At 38.6% G+C, this 19,022-nt stretch overlaps 1 protein-coding gene across 2 annotated transcripts in view; it reads right to left on the minus strand.

Annotated features, from left to right (window-relative positions):
• The window catches only part of CFAP45 (cilia and flagella associated protein 45), a 613,456-nt gene that overhangs the window by 527,873 nt on the left and 66,561 nt on the right, over positions 1-19,022 (minus strand). For both annotated transcript variants that reach the window (XM_044078323.1, XM_044078324.1), the window contains exon 2: positions 12,141-12,269. In XM_044078323.1, coding sequence (XP_043934258.1) covers positions 12,141-12,269 — 129 coding nt within the window. The remainder of the gene's footprint in view (positions 1-12,140; positions 12,270-19,022) is intronic.

The following is a 19,022-nucleotide window of genomic DNA, read 5'->3' on the forward strand; positions in this document are numbered from 1 at the left end:
TCTGCTACTCCCACTCCCACCCCCACCCCTGATTATCTTCATTAGTCAGCCCCCTCCTAGGGTGCCATCTTTAATCAAACTCTTTACTACCTAACTCACATTCATTTCATGCTGTAGCTTTTGTACCTTCCTTACCCCTCTGTTCGTTGTGCCTGCACAGCAAGTAAGTTGAGCAGTATCCCCAGTTTGTCCCCATTACAAATTGGCTAACTCACAACACTAGCTAAAGTGTAGTTTACCCCTGCCCCCTCCAGCTAGTGTATTCCTAACCTTAAAAGTTCTCTAGAAATACATTAACTATAGGACTCTTACTAAAAAATTGTATTAAACAATAGCAAGTCTATAGCTAGCAAAATCAAGTGCTAAAATTGGTGTAATGTAAGAGCTAAAATACTTACCTTACAGCTCTAGAAAGCCCTAGGAAACCTTGTTAATTGCACCAGGGTTTAACTTTAACCTGTGGAACATGTTTATTATTGTTTGCTTGTCTACTCTTTGTCAAAAGTATAATTGTAACATGTTTTTAATGTTTCTGTTTACCTTGGAGCTTTTCTCCTCGGGCCTCCGCTGAAAATAGACATGCATCCAGTCAACAAATGTAAAATAAAGAAATAAATAAATAAAAATAAATAAATATGTGCCTACATGATAAAACAACTGGTTCTGAATGCTGTACACATGTACAGATATCAGTTTTGTTAGGACTCAGGTTATGGAAATTATGATTTTTTTCATATTTTGGTAAATAACTTTGCAAGGGAGAATCTGAATGTGCTAAGTAATATCTCATTTTGAAGACAGTATTGATAGTTCCAACATGGTAAAAGAACTGTGCCTGTATGTTGTACACATGTTCAACTATCAAGTTTCCTTTTGGACATAGGTTATGGAGAGTATGCTTTTTTTCATATTTTGGTAAATAACTTCGCAAGGGAGAATCTGAATGTGCTAAGTAATACCTCATTTTGAAGACAGTACTAATAGTTTCAACATGGTAAAAGAACTGTGCCTGTATGTTGTATACATGTACATATATCAAAGTTTTTTTGGACTTATGTTATGGAAATTATGTTTTTTTTCATATTTTGGTAATTAACTTTGCAAAGGAGCATCTGAATGTGCTACGTAATACCTCATTTTGAAGACAGTATTGCTGGTTCTAACATGGTAAAATAATTGCGTCTGTATGTTGTACACATTTGCAGATATCAAAGTTTGTTTTGGAGTTAGGTTATGGAAATTATGATTTTTTTTCATATTTTGGTAAATAACTTTGCGAGGGAGCATGTCAGTGTGCCAAGTAATACCTCATTTTGAAGACCATGTTACTCCTTACAACATGGTAAAAGAACTGTGTCTGTATGTTGTATACATGTACAGATATCAAAGTTTGTTTTGGACTTATGGAAATTATGATTTTTTTCATATTTTGGTAAATAACTTTGCAAAGGAGCATCTGAATGTGCTAAGTAATACCTCATTTTGAAGACAGTATTGCTGGTTCCAACAAGGTAAAAGAATTGTGAATGTTTGCTGTACACATTTGCAGATATCAAAGTTTGTTTTGGAGTTAGGTTATGGAAATTATGATTTTTTTCATATTTTGGTAAATAACTTTGCGAGGGAGCATGTCAGTGTGCCAAGTAATACCTAATTTTGAAGACCGTGTTATGCCTTATAACATGGTAAAAGAACTGTGTCTGTGCTCTGTACACATGTACAGATATCACATTTTGTTTAGTCTTGTAGGATTATGAAAATTATACATTTCCAATACTTCTCATTATTGCCCATATCTTTGCAAGGGAGCATGGTGATGACACAAATGATGCATCATTCTGAAGCTGACATTGAGACACACAACTTCTACACTGATATGTAGGCAATGTTACAGGTGATGAGATATTATGCTTTGTTTATTTATCAATTACGAGAAATATTATATTAATCATATTTCTGTGAATATCTCCATAAAGGAGCATCACACAGCAATGTTTAAGGTATCACTTTAAAGCTGACATTCGTACTAACAAATTAAATACACATTGTATGGGTCTACTTTGTACATTGACCAAGATATTGTGCTTTGCTTTTCCAAAAAGGTAAAAAATATGCATAATATCAACATTCCTTGCCAAATATTTAATAATGACTTTGATATGCACTATCAACATTTACACTGTTGGAAAGGTCAGTGTCTGCTGAACAACTTTTGCGTTTACATTTTTAGTGTAGCTCTTATAGTTAAAGAGTTATGAACATTTGTTTTCTGTACGGTATTACAAATGGATTTTCTGAAAATGAGCTCAGGCTGTACTGTTGTTCTTATGGTGGAATTAAGCAGGCAACTTTTTCTGAGCTGTTCCAGAGTGAATGAGTTATGGAAGTTTTCACTTTATATTTTTTGTTTAAAAATAGTTGTAGCTTTATGCCCCCTTCAAAATGTTATTGTTACAGTACTCCCAAAGGTGACAGCAACCTCATTAAGTCCAGAATTGTCTAACAAACTAGTTGGTGATTAACAAAATGTGACTTTATGAAAGAGAAAGGATGATTAGCTCTGGAAGATGAAGAAGTGCTGCTTACTAAACAGGTTAATAAAGGGGGAAGGGAGGAGAGTGTTGGCAAGTAACAGTGATAAATGTACATGTACATTTGGATAATCGTTGTCATTTTATGAATCATTAAAATTTCTGGAGAGATCGATACATCTCCCAGAGATTACCCCTTCACTGGAACAAGCTTCCAATTCATGTAAAACAGAGCCCCATCCCTGATCCTTTTTAAATGCAACCTAGATCAATGGATGGGTAACTGAAAATGCATTCTTGGGGTGGTGCCCATGCCCCTCCTAGACAGAGGAAGTTGGTATTAACTACCATAGACCCTTACCTCTGTGAACTTCACTCACCTAACCATTGACAACTGGGGCAACTTGGGATAAATATGACTAGGCTTGTAAGGGCTTTAGAGCTATTAGCCTAGTAACCTCCTATGAATTTAATAAAGCAAGTAATGTATCTATGGATGTCAATAAATACTTAAAAAATATATACACAGCAGTTCCCCAGCAATGCAGACATCAGCCACTATAAAACAAAAACACTAATTCATCAAACAGAGCAAAATCATCAAACCCAAGCAGAAAACATGCATATGATTTTGAAAGGGGAAAGACCCTGGACCTTGTATAAATAAAAGTTATTTATTCACCATAACTATGTATCTGTGCTGTCCATTTTCATTCTTCCACAACAAATGGGTTCTGATCCAATCTTCAGATCCAACTCGGCCACTTTCTTTAGATTTTAGGATCCAACTCTCGAGATACTCCCTTACCCATAATGCCTCTGACTACTGTGTTACCTCAGATAGAGTTTGCTGTTATTATACATTATCATTACAAGGTATCAGAAACTAATATGACAGAGAAGTGATAGTTGAAAGATCAGGAGCTGAAACAGGGACTATGGTTCTTATGAACAATTCTGTTAGGTCTCTCCCAAAGACATGGGTAGGGGAAAGGTGGGAGAGAAGTTGAGAAAGAATGAAAATGGACAGCACAGATACATAGTTACGGTGAGTACATAACATTTATATCTGATGTTGTCATTTTCATTTGTTCCTCAAAGAATGAGACAGAGTCTACAGTAACCTAAGATGGACATCATGGAACCATGTTCTGGAGAATCACAGAACCAAATACAGCTCTGTTTCTGGAGATGATATCCAATTTGTAATGATTAATAAAAGTATGAGCATTAAACCATGTGGCAGCTGTGCAAATGTTATCAATGGAGGCTCTTGCCAAAAGTGCAGCTGATGTAGCCATTGACCTAGCTGAGTGAGATTTTGGTTGTTTTGGCAAGGTTAGGCTTCTCAAGGAATAAATGTAGGAAATACACTCTATTATTCATTTAGCTAGGGCAGTTTTTGAGACTGGTCTTCCCATCTTAGTACTTGAAAAGGAGAAAAACAATTGATCAGTTTTCCTAAATGCCATAGTCCTGTGAAGGTAAAAGCGAAGCTGCCTACGTTCATCTAAAAGATGAAAAGTATATTCTCTTTTATTGTCAAATTTGGAAAAGAAAACTGGTAAATTGATCACTTGATTGAGGTTGGTTTCAGAGGCAAATTTTGGTAGAAAAGAAGGATTAGTGCATAAGGTAACTCTGTCTTTGTGAAAGATCGAATACTGTGGGGTCAAAGAGAGTGCTTGGAGTTCAGATACTTGTCTTGCTGAAATTATAGCCACCAAAAGGACCATTTTCCAAGATAGAAACTTAAGGTCTACTTTAGCTGAAGGTTCAAAAGGTGGATGCACTAAATTCTGTAATACCAAATTCAGATCCCAAGGTAAAGTGGGATCTCAAACTGGAGGTCTAAGTAAAAACGTATCTTTAAGAAAGGCTTCACATAACCTAGATGAAGCTAAAGAAAAAGCATTATCACCAACGTGTAAATTAGAGATGGCTGCTAAGTGAACTTTGATGATGGAGAAGCTTGCTCTGCCTTGAAAGATCTCAGCAAGGAAATCTAAAATGAAGTGGAGCAGTGAAAGGATCCATTTCTCTCTGATGAGCCCAAAAGGAAAACCTTTTCCATTTGCTCTTATAAATTGTCCTAGTCGAAGGTTTATGGAATGAAAGAAGAATTCTGCGAACTAGGGAGGAAAGCCTGGAATGTCTTGCCATCATTGGAATTGGAGAAACCATGCATTTAAGTTGAGGCCTGCATTATCTGGATGAATAAATTTCTGATGGGTGTAACAGGATGTCTGAACTGGGATCCAGTTTACAAGGAGGACATACCAGGTGAGACCAAAGGAAGGGAAGCCACACTTGCCGAGGCCAGTTGGGGGGAGGGGGGCAATGAGGATTACTTTGCTCTTCAACCAGAGTACTTTCTGAAGAAACTTGCATATTAGAAGCAGGGGAGGGCAAGCATACAGGAGACCGGAGGACCAAACATAGACTAGAGCATCTATTGATGAATGTCCCTGAAGGTGAATTAGGGCAAAGAACCTGCTGCATTTGTTGTTGAGGGGAGAGGTGAATAGATCACAGTACAGTTGACCCCATTTGTGGTAGATCATATTTGCCACTGATTGACTGACAGACCACTTGTGAGGCATTAGGATGGCCCTGGTGAGCTTGTCCATTAAGATGTTGGACTTTCCCGGTATGTACATCGCTACAAGAAAGTGGTTGGAAGAGATTGCCCACTACCAAACTGTCATTGCTTCTTGGCACAGGGGATAGGATCTGGTTGCTCCTTGTTTGTTGATGTACCAGACTACTGACATGTTGTCCATTTGAATAGCAATAGCTCCTAGTGGAAGAGAGTTCAGAAAGGCCTGCAATGCTAAAAGCACCACTCTTGTCTCTAGGATATTTATATACAAATTGGTCTCTTCTGTGGACCACGTGCCTTAAACAGTCCGTCCCAAATAATGCCTCTCAACCGCAAATGGGAGGAGTCTGTGGTCAACATGGTATTCGGGGGAGGAAGAATAAATGGATGCCCCTGACAAATCTCTTCAGTGTGTATCCACCACAGCAGGGATTTTCTGCAAACCTGAGATAATTTTATCGGCTGTCATAAGGGATGTCGATGAAAGGACCATTTCACTGCTAAAGTCCACTGAGGAATTCTCATAAGAAAACAAGCAGTTGGAATTAGAGTTATTGTAGCAGCCATCATCTGTAGGATTTTGAGTATCATTTTTGCCAGGGAGAAGTATGAGAAAGAATCTGTCTGACATGTGACTTCAAAGTAAAAATTCTGTTTTGAGGCAGAAGAGCTAGACAATTGACTGTTTCCAGATGAGTACCAAAAAACTCCAAAACTTGAACAAGTTGAAGTTGTGACTTGGTCAGATTGATAGTAATTCCCAGAGAGTGCAATAGTTGGAGAAAGTAATGCCTAGCTTTTTCCAGAAGATGCCTTATTGGTGTGGTAAGGAACTAGATGTCTAATTAAGGAAACACTCTGAATCCAAGCAGTCTTAGATGAGCTGCTACCACTGCCATGCAATTGGTGAACAACCTGGGGGCTGTGGTGAGACTGAAGGGCAGTGATAAACTGGTAATGACTGTCTCTTAGCCAGAAGTGTCGGTATCTTCACGAGTGTCAGTTCATTTTGATGTGATAGTATACCTCTTGAAGATGGAAAGAGCACATCCAGTTGTCTTTCTACAGGACAAGCAGAATGGACTGAACCATGACCATACAAAATTTGGAATTCTTTACAAACTGGTTCCAATAACTGGATCCAAAATGGGTCTTAGGTCCCTGTTTTCTTTGGCACTGAAAAGAACCTAGAGTAAATTCCGAATTCTCTTTGGTCTGGGGGGACCTCTTGGATGACGTTTTTGTCCAGCAGCTTTTTAATCTCGAGAGATGTTAACTCCATCTGATTGGGTGAAACATCAGGGAGACATTTTATTAGCCTTTGGGGAACTTGTAAAAAAGGAATGAAATATCCTCTGGGTATGATCCTTTTCATCCATGAATCTTTAGTGATGGCTATCCATGCTTTTAGGTGTAAGGAAAGCTGCACCCTGACTGCCTCCAGAAAGAGACAGTCTGCAATCTTTTAGGAGCACTGAAAGGATCTGTCCAAGAAGGAATCTCAAGATCCTTGATTCTCTGGACCCCCTCTGCTATGTGGGAGGTGTCTTCCATTGTAGTTATTCCATCCTCTGCTCTGGGGGAAAGTCTGCACATGATCTTGTAAAAGTCCTTGAGATTTCCATAACCACAACTTTTTACCACTGTGCTGGTTCCTAGAAAAAGGTCTCTGGGGGGTAAAAAGAAGATTCTCATGGCAGACAAAGTCTTTCCATCTTTCTCACTGAGGGAAAGTATCTCTTTAACTGTTGGCCCAAATTAGATCCATCAAAAGGAGTGTTGATGAATGACACCTTGAAGGGCTCCACAAAATCAGAAAACCACATTCAGGCATGTCTATTAATGGCTATGCCTGAATTGGCCACCAGGGAGGAACCTTCAGGTGCATGTGAGATTAACCTAATGGACACATTAGTAATGAATTGCAGGGTGGCCAGTCATGAGAAAAAAAACCTTCTGTTCCTCTGTAGATATGCACCCAGGGGTAGAGTTACAGAGTTCCTTAACTAAGTCCTTCAGTAACCCAGTGAAATGTGCCAGGTAATTCAACAACCATAAGGCACAGGTCACTGAAGCATACACTTGCTTCCCAAATCTGTCCAATGCCTTAGACTCATTATTAGGGGGGTGGACAGTGGAGCTCTCTTCAGCCAGCTCATTTTTAGTGGCTGACACAACAATCATGGAATCTACAGGGATAACCTTGGCCCAGTGTTGTCTGTCAGAGAGGGGCAGTCAAAAACCTGTCCGGGTGTTTGGGGGATCAGATCCATGGAGTTCCTTCCATGGCATGTGGGAAACAAAGTCTATAAGCTCATCCACATGTGGGGTAACCCGAGACATAGATGGTCCAGACCTGTATGCTTCCATGAACACTGATTCCTCCTGGAAAGGGGTCTGGGAAGACCAACAATCTTTCTGGTGAAGAATCTCTAAGATGTCTCCAAATGAAACATCCTCAGGTGGAGTTCTTGGGGACCCTTTTCCTTCATCAAAACAGATGCCTTCTGTGAGGGATTCCTGCAGGGAATCCAAGTGCCTCCTCTTGCACAAACCTCTTCTGAGGAACCTCTTCAGTGGGGTGTTCTGGAGAGGTGTTGGAAGAAGCAGGGAGTTCCCTGGTGGGAACTGCCTGGAAGCTCATACAGGCTGGCTCTCCCTGAGGTGTAGGATGAGTACAGTATAACACAGGATCTGAAGAGGGAATGGGGAATGTATTTGAAGGTGCAAGAGTTAAAATTGCTCTGGGGTGAGAGAAAACCCCCTCCATCACCTTGAAGGCAGAAGGACCAGGAGAAGCTGGGGTCAATCCGACCAGAGCTGAGACTCTCGAAGCAGACAATCCAAGACCATCCCTGACTCTACTCTCTGAGTGAGGAGTTGGTGCTGAGCTATCCAATGCCAAAGCCATGAGGGGAAGCGATAGCTCCAAAAGCTTCAGAGTCAAAGCCAACCCCTCTGATCCAATGCCGACACTTCGGCTCTAAGAACCATCATGCTGCAGAGGGGTAGGAGACAATCCGTCCATGGAAGTCACTGGAGTGGAAGATAGACGAATCTTCAGATCTGATATTCAACTTTTGGAGAGCTTGGATCCAAGGACTAAAAAACAGGAGGTCTGATTGGAGAAGGAGTGATAACAGACTGTAAAGAAGGTTTAAGGCTCATGGATCTGATGGGAGACAGAGCTGGCAAGACCCCCATCTGGATCTGTGTTCTGAGGAATTTTCTCATCATCCTATCCACCTCTGCCTCAGAAACACTTTGGGAGGACCTAACTGGGGAAGAAATGGAAGGTGGCCTGGAAGACTTTTTAGGAGTCTCCTGAAGAAAGGGACACCTCAGCCTCAGGGATACAGGCTCTGTGTAAAATCTTGGACTATGGAGCCAAGGAAACTTGTCAACAGTAGATGCTAGATCCGAAGACTTCAGATTTATACTCTTCAAAACCTTCTTAGGAGAATCCGATACCAGTGCTGACTTGGGAGATCTCACAAGGCAGTTTTTACAGTGCTCCCTGGGCTCCTTGTATTTACGAGAGGGGTTTGAGCTTCTGATGATGAAGTACCAGTGGAAGGAGAATAAGCTGAATTGAGTCCTTTTAAAACAAGCTTGTTCCTTCTATCACTAATGGCCCTTGCATTAAACGCCACACAAACAAAACAGGAGGTGTCCAAATATGCTGAGACTAAACAATAAATGCACTCCCTGTGGGCATCAGAGTTGGGAATCTTATGCCCATAGAAGCGGACTTTTTGAATCCAGTAAGCTTTTAAGCCATACTACAAAGCAACCTGTGACAGAAGCCTACAAACAAGGGAGAAAAAAAGTTATTTTTTTAAAAAAAGTTAAAACAACTGGAAAAGATTTATACCAACAATGGTATGACTATAGAATACCACAAAGTGAGGTAACAGAGGGATAAGTTACCAACAATGGTAACAAAAATTACCAAAGAAAATTATCTTAATTTGGTATCTAGAGAGTTTAGAAGATAGGTAAGGGAGATACTAATAAGAATACCAAAGAAAAAAATATTTAAAGAGAAGAAATATGTTTTTGTACTCGCTAAACCCACAATGAGCTCGAGAGATCGCTATCCCATCTGAACCTGAAGAGTGGCAAACAAGATCTAAGGTACCACAGTGGTCAGAGGCTTTACGGGTAAGGGAAGACCTTGAGAGTTGGATCCTAGAATCTAAAGAAAGTGACTAAATCGATCCGAGGATCAGATCCGGATCCATTTGTTGAGGAACAAATGAAAATGACAACATCAGATCCTTATAATTCCAAGTATACTAACTCTGATATTTGCACCCTAGTGGGCACAACATACATCCTTAAACTGTACAACAAAAGTAAAGTCAAGATAATACTTCACAATATACAAAGTGAAAATGTCCTTAAAGTGTACAGCAAAAGTAAATGTTCCTTTACCAAGACACTGCTCTCTGTCATACTTTGTACATTTAAGACATAAGGAACCAATATCAGACATTGACAATGAACGTGGATTCAAAGACTTCTGTTTGATTATATGGCACTTGACAACATTGCCATAGCTTAATTGCTAGGTACCTCATTACATTACTGAAAGATCACCATTGAAACCTACTGCATCTAATAATGGATAAATTACTGCAAATATTAGTCTGAGAACTTTTTCAAAAATATTTAGTAAAGCAATGGCTTACCTTTAAAAGTTCACTGATTTTTATTAATAGTTAAAACTGTTTGAAAGCATAGGGCAATGATATAATTTTAGTGAAGGATACATATAATTTAAGTAATAATGTACCTCATGATTTGGATCAAGAATGTAAAAATGTTTTATTTTTCATCAGCTGAGTTTTCTCATGAGTTTAGTGAGCTATTATTGGATTTGTCTGCATTTGTTTCAAAATGTTCTGTCACACTTTTTTGTTGCTTTATACACCATGGTATGTTATTTTCCTTGCAATGTTTTATATTTTATGTAGTTATGTTCTAAAAAACATCATAAATGCTGCTTTCCCTTAGGTGACATGATCTTTGCCATTACTGAGTTAGTGTAGGGACAGTGTGGAAGGGTATTTTCACAGACTTTAATAAATGCACCACAGTTCAGAAGCAGGGCCCTGTCCACTAAATTATATGGTCACACGACATACTATCCATACTGTAACATTATCAAGAGATACAGTAGATTTATGTCAGTGTATTCTTAATAACAAGTTTACAAAGCTTTTTATTAAGAAACTAACATAACACTGTTATAATGGAACAGAAAATATGTCTTGGCACTTAAGTTATGAAGTACCTTGATGTGTACATAAAGTATAACTAGAAAACGTAATAAAACCGCCTTTAATTTTTGGCTAAATGTTTCATCCAAAATAAGGATAGCCAGACGAACAGCAGCTACATGGATTATTATCTTGTTTATCCTGGCTGGAACATTTACATTTATTTAAAAATAAATTATTTCCTTTTAGCCATTTCACAGATGATTGGATTACAATTTAGAAATGATCTTTAGAATGTATGCAGGAATTTCGAATGCACAGATATTAAATTTATTATGGACTATGATGGCAAGCAAATTCAGAAACGTTGAAGAAAATTATATTTTTTTCAGAAACTGCTCAATGTGATTATTTTTTCTCTGGAGTTATTCTTCTGTTGCAACTGATATATCGCTAAAGGTTATATTATGCTGCTGAAACAACTAGCTTCAGAAGCTAGACAGCATTTTCAGGATGAAAAGCAGTTATTTACGATGAAGTCTTGACTTTTATGTTTGTGAGACGAAAGCGCCTACTGTTCAAATGAATTTCACTTTGACAATGTTTGGCAGTCTTTTTTCAGCTAGTTCATTGTTCATATAGTGAGATGGCTACTTTGTGTGATGACCTTTCAGTGAATTTATTTTTTAATGAAAAGGTTAGAATTAAAAGGTAATGAAAAAAATCTGTTGAAGAGACAAGAATGGTTACTAGATACAAACTCTTGGAAAAGAAGTTTGAACAGACAAGAACCTTGCTACCCCCTAAACTTAGTATTTTTATGCAATTGAAAGCTGCTTAGTAACATCGATGCAACACTAGGGGTTTAAAATTAGATTACAAGACAGGGAAGCATGCCAGGGTCTGTTCTACCATTTCACATACTACACCAAGCATGGTACATAGTGCCTATATAGTTGAACAATTCAGTGGTAAAGTGACTGCAGCATTTCAAAATGGCCAGTGTGATCAGTTTCAGTGTGCAAATAATATATTTTTTTCAAGTAATGGAAGGTTTCATAAGCAGAAAGAATTTTGCAGGTGCAAAATGGACGCAGTGAAATCTTCTGTGCAGAGTAAATAGACAACTTGATGACAGCTTGTACATTTCATGTGTCTGGCAGTTAGCTTAAAGGGTGTCTGGCAGTTGGCTTAGAGGATTAAGTAGCCATAAACAAGCTGTTTCCTGTAGTCTAAAGGTGTTAGGTTTGTTTCCCTGAGCCTCCATTGCCTTTCTCTGAGCAAGTCATCTAATCAGACACCGCTCCTGGTCTGATTGTGAAAAAGGTCTATGGAGATTGTTGCTCTACCCAGGAAAACAAATAAAATAAAATAAAAATATATCAACATGTAAGAAATATAAAATATGAAAAAAATTTAGTAATGTTCTGGTTTCTCATGATAAAAGCAAGGCTCTGACAGACTCTTTCAAGATTCAGGCTTTAAAGGTGTTTAAAACTTGTATAAGCAGTGAGGATGTTGAAGCCTATTTCTTACACCTGGCAGTTAAATGGCAAATAAAACTGAATAATAATGATTACACTTGTCATTAAATAATTATGTTTCTGAAAAGAAAGTGAAGATTATTAATAGTGATTTTACAATACCATGCACTTGTTTAAAACAGGTGTCTCCTTTTATGGTGTCTTTTAAAGTGTGTACCTTGTTCTCCTGACATTTATCTTGCATCAATTAAAAAACAAAGGTTATACTCTGGGAGAATATATTATTAAATAATTTTACCTTATTAGGAGAGCCAAATAAAGTCTCGTCAACATGGGAACCTAACGCCTTTGTGCGATACCTCCTAGATCGAGAATGATTTGAGCCACTGCTTGTGCTCGCCGAATGTGAAACAGAACTGCTGGCTGGCTGAAAGTAAGACATGAAAAATAGAAAAAACAGAAATTACTTCCAGTTACAGATGAATAACAATAAGTATAATAAATTCACAGCCCTTACCATGGGTTCATAGTTAAATAGTAGGCTAGCTGCCCCTGTGGGCCATTATAAGACAAGCTAGTTTCTCTCCGAAATGTAATAATCAAACCTCACATTTTGTTTCTTGAGGCAGACACCTTAACCGTTATACCAACCTCCAACCCCTTATCTTTATCTATAAGCCTAGCGTGGGTATCCATCTCTACAGAGTTAAAAGTTGTAGCCTCCATAGGATCCTTACTAATGCTTAATATCTTATACCACATACAGTTTCATTACTTCTCTCATACTAAGCATCACATTGACAGCACACACATCTTATACAGTGTGTAGCTTACATACACAAAACATAGCATCATCTCAGTAGACTAGGCTACATATAATGTTCCAAATACCTCTTCTATATGAACAACGAGGAAAATAAAAATATTTTATGCAAACTTTTGCTGGCTATATCAGAGTTAAAATACTAAAATATATCATTACTTCTCAGTATGCTAATGATTTTTATCTACCATACTATAACCATCATTCAGCATGCAGGGTGTTGCCCTATGAGAGCTTCATGCCGGAACTGACACCTTATTCCTCTCCGTGGCTTCCTCATCCAATCAGTAATTAAAAATTAAAAATAAAAAACACCTCAACTTTTCGACAGTAATAAAACTGATACCACCCCAAAGAAGCACCAACAAGCCTCATGTATAAACAAGCACAAAACCCATTTTGTGGTAATTCATTCATATTACCAAATTACAAGGACAACCCATCGAATATTTAAATTCTCTCAGAATTTGGGATAGGAAAATTGCATCAAGAAAAAACAAAACAAAAAAGCATTATTTTCTCATCCCATCCACTTTATTTAAAACCAGCATTATTTAGTCTGGTATAGAAGACTAACAGCATCCAGGCTTCAGCATCTTAACATTAACCTGCATGCAGACTTCCTGTAATTACTGACAGTATTTAAATTCAGAGGACCAGCATGCATCTGGCCTTAAAGTCTCTTCTGTAAAACATTCATCATAAATCATAATGCAGCAATATCTCTCACAAGCAGATAGCCTCACAAATATGCTTGGAGAGTATCCCTGGCAAGAGTATACCCATATATTCCATGTTCTACACAGTCTGTATGAAACAGAGACAGCTTCAAAATCTTTCTCATTTGTACAAGACACATCTCTATTTTATTAGCTTACTTTAACATCTAATTACTTCCACTTGTTGCATATTAATCAATGTACCACTAAATAAGACACCCACAAACACACACACATACACATTTCACTTACATCAGCATGGTACACACACACACAACACACTAGTCAAATGAGTGTTAGGTTGGCAGCTGCCTAGTCGACAGCATATGGTCAGCTAGGCAGATGATTGACATGTGTGAGACTGCACAAATCTAGTGGCTGGGAAATTTGCCCTTATCCCGTATTTGTGCAATCTTGGAGTTAGTATTTATAATTAGTAAGGAGTGTGGGTGGTGCAGAGGGACTTTCCTCCCTGCAAAAAATGATGTTTTATTTAATTTTTTTAAATGTGGAAGACTGCACACACTGGGGATGTTTCTAGGTGCGTGTGTACTGGATCGACATCTCTCTCTGTCCTTCTTGAAGCTATCTCACGCTACACCAACCATGATGTTTTATTCATGCCTCTCACTTCTCTTCCTTCTTCTTGTATCCTAACAGCTCCTCCAGCAGTACTAGTACGAAATCATACCTCAACTATTACCTCATCATCACCACTTACTCCCTCTACCACAAGCTTCTCCCAAATAACCCCAACACTGATCTCTATACCAATCTTCTATTCCCTCCCTAAAGTCCTCAATACTAGCCACTGTAATGTAAAACTAATACAAATGCCCAAATTACTTAAAACTCCGAAAACAACTAGACATTCTTCTACAGCCTTAAACTTGTGTGGGGACATTCACTTTACCTCAAGTCCTACTCCTACTACAGACAAACAAACAAACTAAAGCTTATCACTCAATACCAGGAGCATGTGCAATAAACTGACACTCTTTCATGCCTGATTAACACACTCTAACCCAGACATCCCTACTATTACAGAGACTTGGTTAAAACCAGAAATAAAAGATATTGAAATCCCCCCCCCATTACAGCATTATCAGAGTAGAGAAAGCACAGATAAAGGTGGTAGAATAGCCTTAATTTTCCCTAGCAACTTCATAGTTTCCCCATACAGAAATACTATACCAAATTTCTGCACAGCCAAAATCCTTATAACATTTCTAAAACTCAACTCATCTAAAAACATCTGCATAGCTGTTCTATAGGGTCCATATTATATTGTCAACAGCTGTAAATGTCGACTCTGAAATGTTCAACACCAAAATGTTGAACTACAAAAATAGCGAACGGCCAAAACACCGATTTCTTTCCAACAGAAATAAATTGGTTGGCCGTTCTCTGACACCTGCCCTTTCCCTGAGTGTAGTGCGGTCTTGAAGTTAGAATATTTAGCCCCCATGGTGGGGGGTGGGGGGTGTGGGGGGGTGAAGCCCCCCACTTAAATATATTTGTTTATGTGTGCCATTGGTGTTTGGCCAACCAATGTTTTTTCCAACGGAAAGAAATCGGTGTTTTGGCCGTTCGCTATTTTTGTAGTTCAACATTTTGCTGTTGAACAATTCAGAGTCAACATTTTCAACTGTCGACAATATAATATAGCATTTTATACATCCCTCCTGGGCAAAACATTCCCATTCTAGAAAATATTCTAGCCTGGATACTTGAAACAATACCAAAGTAAACCATTATCCTAGGGGATGTTAACACTGACTGTCAGATGCTAACCTCACACCACTCAACAAACAGTATACATCTCTGTGGCATTATTCAACTTATAAATAATCCTGCCAGATATAGCAAAAGTAACATCCAGCACTCCACTCTGGACTGGATACTAGTCTCGAACCCTTCTAATTTTACATCCTCAGGCACACTCCCAGACTCCTTTAGTGACAATCTACCAGCCTATATTCACAGGACTATCACTCAACTCAAAGTAACAAGTTCAAAACCATATGCAACCCACAAAAATTCAGCAGAGGTATTTAATGAATCTCTAAAAGCTATAGGCTAGTCCATCCTAAAAAGATGTCTCCTTAATGATGCAGTTGAACATTTTAACAGCCTTTTCCTAAGCATTAACTCCCTGACCTCTCAGCGAACAAAAAGAATAAAAAATAACCATGCCCCATGGCTCACCAAATCACATGAAATTCTAATGAAAGACAGGGACAAAGCATGGACTGCCTGACTAAAGAATAAAAGCAACATAAATCTTCAGTTATACCGGCAACTCACAATCAAACAAAAATTGCATGACAAAAAATCATACTATTCCTACAGTCAAAATAACCACAAAAACAACCCTAAGACATTCTGGTCCTCTGTAATGTCACTACTCAACCCAGGAAATAAAAATAATCCCAATCTATACCCCAATATACCACCTCTTCAAACAGTCACCAAATTCAATACATACTTTATAGAGTCCATATCCTACCTAAAAGTAAACCCAAACTCAACTCATCCACCCCAACTCACTACTTCTAGTAATACCCCCAATACTAACCTCTACACACCACATACATTACACACACACACACACAAAACCAACCCCACACTCATAACCAAAAATCAAACCATCCCCAACTTACTTTACCGCCCATCCATTTATCTCAAATAAAAAGCTGCTACAAAAACTGAAACCTTGCTCAATCTCAGCAGACAACGTCCCACCAGAATACTTAAAGCTTGCCACAGAGACAATAGCATTCCCTGTTAGTGTCTTAATTAATAGATCCATAGCTGAATCACATGCCCCTAACCTATGGAAAAACATGCCCCTAACCTATGGAAAAGGTCACACATTATCTATTTACATAAGGAAGGCAACTCCACTGACATCACAAACTTTCATTGTATTACAATCTTGTCCCCTCTCTCTAGGATTCTAGAAAAATGTGTGCACCTACAACATTTCCACCATCTTACACACAACAAACTATGTTCCCACACTCAGCATGGCTTTAGACCTGCACACAGTACCTCAAGAGCCTTATTTTCTTAAATGGACTCTGTCAAGAAACCCAGTGACACTAGCAAACTAGTATCTGCAGTATTTCTAGATTTGTCAAAAGCATTTGACATGGTATCTCACCCCAAGCTCCTTAAAGAACTTTCCAGCATTGCTCTATCCCTCTTCTCACTTCAGTGGTTTTCTAGCTACCGAGCTGACAGGCAGTAAGCAGTAAAATGGCAGGGCTCTATCTCCCCATATTACATCGCCCTCACAGGTGTACCTCAAGGATCCATTCTTGGCCCATTACTACTTAAAGTCATTATGAATAACTTGCATACATCCTCCTGTGAGGACACTCCAATCCAATATGCAGATGACTCCACTACCGTCAGACACATTAACTCATCTACAACGCATAACACAACAACCTTTCTCTTCCATAGAAACATGGCTCTCCAATTCTGAACTTCTAACGAATGGAAAACAAAGCTCCTTCTCTTCACACACAAACCTCATAACTCCAACAAAACAAACCTCAAGATCTTTTCTACCAACAATACTGAAATTGAATTGGTTCAGCATACTAACCTACTAGGTGTCAAACTGATGATAATCTCCAGTTTGACCTGCACATACAAAACAGTATGAAAAAAAAACACCAAAAACTAGGCGTGTTATACAGAAATAAAAACTTCCTTGTACCAGCTACCACAATTAGCCTGGCCAAAACCTCCCTCTTGCCCTCACTGTTATATTGGGCCCCATTTCTAACTTACAGACCTCCCTAAGGAAAAAAAACTAGAAAGCTGCTATAACAAAATTGCCAAATTTGCCATAAATGCAACCCCTCTAACTCATCACTGTAAAGCCCTACATTTCCTAAGATGGCTTGAACTCCCCCTCCACCTCTGATACGCATAATTTAACTACGGTATACAAAATCATCAACAACCAATTAGCTTGTACTGCTCTTTGCCCATTAATTAACTTTCATATCCCAAATAAACATTTCAGATCTGAAACAAAATAAACATTTCAGATCTGAAACAAAACCCCAGGCCTAAGCCTTTACTCCTGCTCTGTGGCAAAACTATGGAACTCCCTTCCTTTAACTATTAAAACTGCTACTAGCTTGCACTCCTTCAAAAGCTCTATAAAAGAATACCTCAACAAAGCTTGGATTTGCTCTTGTATGAGCCCAGGCTGAGGTGCTCTTATACCTTTTTCTACCTCTACTCTCGCTATCCCCACTACTAACTTACCCTACCTTTCCATCCTCTACACATACTCCCTTGAGGTTACGCTCATACCTTTTCCACATCTATTCCTACTATCCTGTCTCTCACACCCTACCCTTCTCTACTCGTACTATCCTACACCTTTACCAATATAATCTATTACCATATTTCATGACCTCTACAATATCAGTAATCATAATGATAATCACTTCTCATGTAAATACTGCTGCATCTTCCTATTATCAGGCTTTCCATATAATTTATGCTTGAACACTATGACTTTATTATGTCTCTTGAGGTTTTATTCTGACAAATTAATGTGTAGTTTTTTTTAATTTTGTGTTTGAATGTTTTGCTTTATTATGTTTGTTAAGTTCTCATTCTGACAAACTAATATGTTGTTTTCATATTTGTGCTTGAATGTTATGACTTTATTAAGTCTGTCTAGTTTTTCATTCTGTTAACCATATGTATATGGATCTTTTCTCCCCAGGCCTCTGCTGAAAAGGGTACCTCATCACCCAGTCATACTTTCCCAGTAAACAAATGCAAATAAATAAATAATAAATTCTGATATTGACATTCTGCCGGTCAGTGATGGGCATTTTTGCCTATTATTGGTACATACACACACAGATGCACCACTAAATCTATTCTCCTCCCTAGCCCATACACTAATCATAACTTGCTAACACTCAAACACACACACACACACACACACACACACACACACACACACACACACACACACACACACACACACACACCACTAAATCTATCCTCCTCCCTAGCTATTACTCAAACTGTGACCTACTAACAAACACAGACACATATGTACATGCACACCCTAAATCTATCCTCCTCCTTAGCCCTTACTCTAATGGTAACTGTGATAACCCTACACTGGCCCAGTAATCAAGGAGCCTCAATCCTCACCACTAACACCAGTGATGGGAAGTGCACATTGGGAGGATGACAAGTAGACACACAGTAAAGTACAAATTCCCTTAACAGCACACAGAGATCACAGTCAGTCTGGGGCTGGTTTCTCCCTCTCTTTCCAGATCCCAATACAACTCCCCACTGGCACAGCTATAGGGTTAAGGTCTTAGCCAAGTGGTCAAACCAAAACCTCCAGCACCCTCTCTGTCCAACCAGTGCTTTGTATCCCTGCCCAGGTAGCTAACACACACACACACACACACACACACACACACACACACACACACACACACACACACACTTCCACCCCTTTTGCCAACACTCTTGGTATATACAAAAGCGTCATTACTATTAGTTATATGATATTCTCATACTGATTATAGCATGCTTAATTTGTTTATGAAACCCTTCTGTTTTGTTAAGGTTTATT

The sequence above is a fragment of the Protopterus annectens genome, chromosome 7.part0, assembly GCF_019279795.1.
Source record: "Protopterus annectens isolate FY-2018-M chromosome 7.part0, PAN1.0, whole genome shotgun sequence".
NCBI classification, from domain to species: Eukaryota; Metazoa; Chordata; order Ceratodontiformes; family Protopteridae; genus Protopterus; species Protopterus annectens.